Below are 7586 nucleotides of genomic sequence, written 5' to 3'. Positions count from 1 at the left end.
AATCTTTGTTGTATTATTTTTTCAATATAATAAAAATTGTAGTTGGATGTAATTTATTAATTTTATTTTAAAAATCTCATTACTAGTATAAATTTTGGTATATCTTAAAGTTAGTATAATTAATTGATTCATCTCAATTCAATTCAATTAGATTGATTTACATTGTACTGTTTTGATCCATGAAATAAATCGATCCAAATGAAGTAGATAAAAAAATATAATTATTATTACAAAAAATATATATTGGAGAAGTTTGTCGGGAGGTGCGGTCAGCAAAGAACAACATAAATAAACAAAACCATATTTATTTATTTTATGCCGACGTTTCGACCTGATTTTCAGGTCTTCATCAGGGCTATTAAATAAACAAAACCATATTTATTTATTTTATGCCGACGTTTCGACCTGATTTTCAGGTCTTCATCAGGGCTATTAAATAAACAAAACCATATTTATTTATTTTATGTTGTTCTTTGCTGACTGCACCCCCTGACAAACTTCTCCAATCATTAATCTACGGTCAACTATCTACACCTAAAAAATATATATATTTTTAAAAATAACATAACAATGTATTGAATTAATGTCAATACAAAATAATAATATATTGAATTAATAAGTATTTTATCCACTAAAACAATTTATGAATTTTTAAAGGAAAAAAGAAAAACATACTTGTAATTCTACTTTAAAAATGATTTTAATAAAGAAAATTACTATCGTGATAACTGGCCTGAAAAATTAGTTTTGAACTAACGGATATTGTATTCCTTCGCTATTAAATAACTTATTGAAAATAACAATGGGTTAATTTTTTTTTTTTACAGTATGTAGAACATAACAGCAACCTTTCGAACATTGAAATGAACAAAAAGTTATGGTTCAAAATGCTTCTATAACACCATAATTCTACTTTGCCAAATATAATTAAAAGAATAATAAAGAAATTGTGATATACTTTCAAATGATGGAGTGAGGTGTATGTCCTATAACAACCTGGAACCATACATATATGATTCTTTCCTTTCTTCTTTTTAGGCGTTTTTGGTGGTTCCTCCTCAAAAGAATCATTTGTATCTTCTTTAATTAAATTTTCTTCTTCAAAGGTTTCTATGAAATGAAATAATAAATATAACTGAAACAGTTCAATAAAGTTCTTCAGGAAAAAAAAAATCTATCTAAAAGATTCCTAACTTTTATATCATACTTAAGAATAATATATAAAAAAATTGAATATTTATGTAATTTAAATTTTACTAGGGGTACTCATGATCTTTAGTTTAACATGTTAAAGCGATATAAAATGGTTGAAAGTCTGTTATTAGGCCTGTTAAATGAAGAATGACGTCACGCAACAAACCAGCTGAGCATTTCACCGTTTTGTTTGTTGTCGTATTAGATTACTTGCTCGTAGTTTATGTTTTAATTGTGTATTAGTATTGTTTTTGATGTTTTTAAAACTAATAAAGCAATTGATGACAATAATAATAATAATGTAATGACAGATGTCAATTAGCTCATTCTGATTCTCTTCCTTGCAAGTTAGAAGATCAACAAGACACTCAGTGGCCAAACTTCCAATTTTCACTCAATTTAGGCATGATTTAATAAATTAATATAATCAAAACTTAGAAGTGAACAATAACATGAAGTGTTGGAAGGAAATGTTATAAAACAAGTAGCTCGAAAAATAAATTTGTAATTTAAAAAAAATTAAAATTTTCGCAATGAAAATGTTAATTTTTAATACAATAGTAGTTTTTAAATGCAATATGGTCCGGGTGCGGTAAAAGAAAAACTCAAATAGTAGATAATTATACTATTTTATTGAGCCAACGTTTCGTCTCACATGGCAGGGCTTCGTCAGGGCTAAAAAAGATACAAACACTATAGTTACAAAAAGGAAAAAAGAAAAAACATAAGTGTAAAATAACAGGGGTATAAAAAGAAAAGTAAGATATAATAAGAAAAATTAAAGGTCGTAAATAGTTGTAATTGTAATAGTTAGTTTTTTTTACTTTTTTACTATGTTTATTTTACAAATTATTTTCGTTTTTTGGCATAACTGCCATCCCCACTCCTCCCAATACAAACTGTCACTGCCGTCAAAACAGGTATTCATCCTGTCTCATCATTTGATTTGTATTTTTTTTCTTTTTTCATCTCTTTATTTGTACTTTCTTTAATATTTCTTCTGTTACTATTACCCTTTTCATTTACTATTTACAATCTTTAATTTTTCTTATTATATCTTACTTTTCATTTTATACTCCTGTTATTTTACACTTATGTTTTTTCTTTTTTCCTTTTTGTAACTATAGTGTTTGTATCTTTTTTTTTAGCCCTGACGAAGCCCTGCAACATGGGGCGAAACATTGGCTCAATAAAATAGTATAATTATCTACTATTTGAGTTTTTTTTTTACTGCACCCGGACCATATTCCATTCATCTATACACACGGTCAATCAATAATCTTCTAGTAGTTTTTCTTTGCTTTTTAAACCCAAGAAAATTATATCAGAATTGATACAATCCAAAAATAAATACTTTCACAAATTTCATAATAAAGTAAGAAATCTGTTATTGTTTCAAACCTTCTCCCTATCCCAAGCCTGGAATTTCTTATTACATGAGGCTACAAGCCGGTTGTTATGCCTCTGGGTTTTGGAAGAAAATTTCATTTATTTGTCATGGATGAAAATTTCTTTTTCATAATAATAATGACAGAGGGTTGAGAATTACAGCTTTAACAAATGATAACTCAGTTAGGTTTGGCTTGAAAAAAAAAAATTTGTCCATAATATATAATAGGTCATGCATCATTTTTAATACTTTATAAACCCTTACAAGAAGACGATTTTTTGAAAACAAAGGAATGAGGTTCATGAATGAACTCATCACAAATTACTTTCTGTAATACGGCTCCATGATTAAAGATTGTACATCATTACAATAAAATCAGTAATAAAAACTAAAGGGAACTGCCAAATCAGAAACATCAATGAACCTACAAGGGTAAGACTGGCAAGAAATTCCAACTTTGACAAAGGAATGATAATTTGATTGTGATAGGAAAATTAGCCAGGATAAAAAGAACATTGTATTAGAGGATTTTCTTTCCCTTCCTGTAAAAGACTTGAAAATCTACCTCAAACTTGTCCATTTTCCTTAAACAGGCTGCAATTTCAATATTAAAAGATTAATGAAGTAGTTGCCGATGACATATATTATTTTTAAAAGATTGATCCGGTTAAAAAAATAAAAAAAAGGTTATCTACACAAGAGATGTTAAAAACCAAATACACATTTTTGAGAGAATGATTCTAACACCAACACTACCCAAAAGTGAAAGTACCGAACCAAATATCAAAAAGCAGGCGAGGGTAAAGAAATATAAATAGTCTTTGTTAAGCCTCCTCCACAGACTAACCAACATTATAATTATTAATTTTCTATTTTACCCACATGGGTTTATTGTTGTGCGCAATTAATGGGGCTTTACGATTCCCTGGGTACCACAGTACAGTACATAGCACACCTCACACCATAATAGTACACAACTCATTTATACTGACACTAAGGACATATACAGCACACACCCTAGGGTAACCCCCTTAGAAGCTAGCGCTGTTCCCTAGAACCTGGCGGCCAAGGTGAATTCATCAGTAGACCTACTGTTCTAAGGTATAAGGACCTTTCTCACTGGGCCAATCACCCACCAGGAAGTAATTATGCGATTCAAATAAATCATATTAGCCTCGGAACTGGACTGACAAATCGGAAACGACATGGCAGGAAAACAGACTTTAGAATAGGAACATGGAACATAAAAACTATCACAGGAAAGGCAGTGGAGCTTGTGGAGGAGATCACAAAGTACATTCTTGGTATATCTGAGGTAAAAAGGAAAGGAATTGGGGAAATGAGTGTGGATAAGGGATATACTCTCGTATATTCAGGAGTCGCTAACGGTGAATTTGTTATGGAGGGAATCAGCTTTGTTGTTGGTGAAGCACTATACAAGAAAATGGAAGATTGGGAAGCTGTCTCGCCCAGAATAATAAAAGCCAATTTCCATTTGTCTCCTGGTAAAATCACTTTAGTACAAATTTATGCCCCTACTCAAGATTCCTCTGTTACAGAAAGAGAACAAATCTACTCTGACCTAGAAAGGATAACAAGCAAATTCAAAGGTATGAATAGGAAAATTATTGGCTGTGGAAACTTCAATGCAAGAACGGGATGGGATTATAGAGATACACATGGAGTTATGGGAAAGCATGGTGGAGAAAGAACTAAGAATAAAAATGGTCAGCGATTGATTGACTTCTGCATCGAAAATGGTGAAACGAAGAAGTCCAAGCATTGGTCCATAGAAAGAAAGAAGCATGGAAGGCTTACCTGCGGAATCAAACACCACAGAAATGGAAAGAGTATGTTAAGTGGAGAAATGATACTAAACATATTGTAAGAGAGGCCAAGAAAAAGTCATGGGAAGAATTCGGAAAATGTCTTGACAGAGATGACAGAGAGAATAAAAAGATCTCTTGGAAAAAAGTAAAAGTACTTAAGGGTAAAACTTCCAAAGAGATCAGAAACATAAAAGATGAAAGCAGGGATATGATCTTAGACCCAGAAAACATCTTGGATAGATGGAGACAACACTATTCATCGCAGTTCTCTGATCACATACAATCCCCTGTAGATGAGTTAGCGAATGCTCAGGAGGAAGGACAAGGATATGATACGATATGAAAGGAAGATGAAGAAAGGGCTCTGAATCGTTTGAACCTAGGTAAAGCACGAGGCAGAGATGGAATTTTTCCAGAATTAAGAGGTAATGAAATCAGAAAATCACTGCAAACACCTTTTTAAAAGATATGGGCCAGTAAGGTTATTCCGAAAGACTGGGAATATAATATCATAGTGCCAATTCATAAGATAGATAATACAACAGAATGTGGTAACTACAGACCAATATATTTATCCCAAGGAACATATAAACTACCACTATTCTAGAAAGCAGGTTACGGGCACTGATAGATCCAAAACTAGAATAAGACCAGACTGGATTCCAACCTGGAAAACAAACCCAGGATCACATATTCGCTCACAGAGCTATCGTAGAAAAGGCATGGAATATAAATCAGAGCAATTATATAGCTTTTTGGACCTAAAAGCTGCCTTCAATTCAGTACCCCGATATGAAATCTGGAGGGAACTTAGAGCCAAAAAAATTCCTGCAGACCTCCTGGAAGCGATTAAATCAACCAATCAACCAAAGCCGTAAAGGAATAGTTTGTATCAATGGCCGAGAGTCAAAGCTATTTTCTCTGGAAAGAGGTGTAAAACAAGGAGATAGTCCTCAGTCCATTATTATTTATTGTTTTTATGGATGAAATCCACAAAATATGCAGAAGAATGGGTTGGACTGCAGTCGGTATGTGGAACAAGAGGACGGTACAAGTATAGGAATTTCTATATGCAGACGATATCGTGCTGGTGATAAACTCTGAGGAGCAAGAGGACTGGTACTGGTAATGATGGGGGAATAAGTCCGGCAAGTGGGCCTATTGGTCCTTTTTGCCATCCCCAAGACACCAATGGAATGGCTTTTATATATATTATTCCTCTATATCGAACCTTTTAGACTTTCTAATGAAATTTAAAAGAGCCTCCCAATCTATAGAGAAAGCCTCATTTCCTGTGATTCTATCAGAGCCTAGAAGCCTATATCTTAGTGATGCATACCTACCACTGTCTGCTATGTAATGAAAGGCAGTCTCCGGGGCCTGTCCACATAAGCAGCAGGTTTAATCATGAACTACTCCACATATCTTAAACGCAGATCCACATGTTGGCCGCTCGCCATTAATTGGAGGCTTGTAAAAATGCTCGGTGAACAAAGAGCGGACCATCCACATGTCAGTGTTATTCAGGGAGGCAAGCATGGCGGACGTACAAGTGGTTTCAGCCATTGCACTGGGATTATATTATTTTTATTACAAAAAAAAGAAAATGAAAGGAAATTAAATATAAATAAATAAGATTAAATATAAAACTTATCATAAAAAGTACCAACAAACACCTTTAATCTCCTAACAGCTGCTACACGATCGCTCTCACGAACCCTTTTGATCTGTGTCCAAAAACCGACTCTTTACACTCTCTTACCAATGTAGAGGTAAAACAAGGCTTGAAGGACAGACTATCTGAAAAGATGGTGATGCCAGTTCTTTCACAGCAAGTGACTTCAGGGCATAAAGCTGCCTGGAAGACAGTCAAGTGCTTGCCAAGTGGGAAGCTTAGTTCTATGCCTAATCCTTCTATGAAAACCCCTGCCCCCGTTAGTCCTCTTAATCCGTCAGTGAAACAGGCCAGATAATCAACTGGAGTTTCCACTAAACCATGTACCAAATCCTCTAACTTTGGGAGTAGGTAACTAATCTTGGTGTCTAGAGCGGGTGTTTTATCTAGTAGTGGTGAGCGGTATTGTAGTATTGGTAACTCGCTTTCCACCACTTTGGCTATTGTCGCATGACTGGTAACTTCTCCTGTCTCTGTCCACTGTCTATTTTCTTTCATTCTAAGATAGGCTAATACTGTCTCCCCTTTAATCAATAAGTGGAGCAGTATTAAGGAAAGCAGGACTTCTAATCCCTTAGTCGGTGTTGTGTGAAATGCCCCAGTTATGTCAATATAGGCCATCCTCTGGATCTTACTGACCATTCACACATGGGAAGCCCTTTGCAGGCCTGTCCACCACACCATAATGAATTCCCTGTCTTATTATTGCTGTGTAAATCCAATGCACAACCTTTGAGTTGAAATCCCAGGTAATGCCAACCGCGCATCTTACCTAAAGGCAGCACTAATTTTTCTTTTAATTTCAGCCAAATAAAATCCCCAGTTCAGTTTTGTATCCAAACTAATTCCGAGGTATTTGACATTTTGGCTTAATTGGAGTTGATTGCCAAAGAAAATCGGGGTTTGAAATGTACCCAATTTCCTCTTCTTAGTAAATAGAATCAGCTGTCTTTGATGGGTTTACTGAAAGCTTCATTTCAGTACACCATGTCTGTACTACATTAAATACGACTTGCATTAATTCCATGATGGTACTCATGAACTTTCCAGTAATGAGGATCACTCCATTGTCAGCAAAAGCTTGCGTATATATCCCAGCATCGTCAAGTCTTCTCAATAGGCTATCCATAACTAGGATAGTTATTGAGTTGGATGTAACTCCCCTGAGGAAATCCAATTACTGCCTGTGCCTAGTTCCATCTTCCGAAACAACAATTATTCTATTATTAAGAACAAATCTGACCCAGCTGATTATCGCATCAGAGGTAAAAATATGTAATAAGGCTTTACAGACTGCCTATGGCGACTTGCCTGCAAAGGAATGAGTATTAACAGCCTCAAGAGCAAGGTGTTATGACTGTTGCCAGAGATGAAGTGGACGTGGGTAATGTATAGGGTGTTTTTTTAAGCCCGATAGAACTTGAAATTGTAAAAAATAACACAAAAAATTAAATTGTAATCAAAATTTTTTTTTTATTCGAAAGATCAATACGTGACA

General features: G+C 34.2%; 1 protein-coding gene across 1 annotated transcript in view; it reads right to left on the bottom strand.

Annotated features, from left to right (window-relative positions):
- LOC106683695 (zinc finger protein 143) overlaps positions 1–7586 on the bottom strand; it is a 21443-nt gene that overhangs the window by 10640 nt on the left and 3217 nt on the right. The window contains exon 5 of the mRNA XM_014425327.3: positions 959–1110. Within this exon, the coding sequence (XP_014280813.1) occupies positions 959–1110 (152 nt within the window). The remainder of the gene's footprint in view (positions 1–958; positions 1111–7586) is intronic.

The sequence above is a fragment of the Halyomorpha halys genome, unplaced genomic scaffold, assembly GCF_000696795.3.
Source record: "Halyomorpha halys isolate HHAL.00 unplaced genomic scaffold, Hhal_1.1 Scaffold28.1, whole genome shotgun sequence".
Classification (NCBI taxonomy): Eukaryota; Metazoa; Arthropoda; class Insecta; order Hemiptera; family Pentatomidae; genus Halyomorpha; species Halyomorpha halys.
Note: the sequence above shows the minus strand (reverse complement) of the source record. Positions and strands in the feature narration are given on the sequence as shown.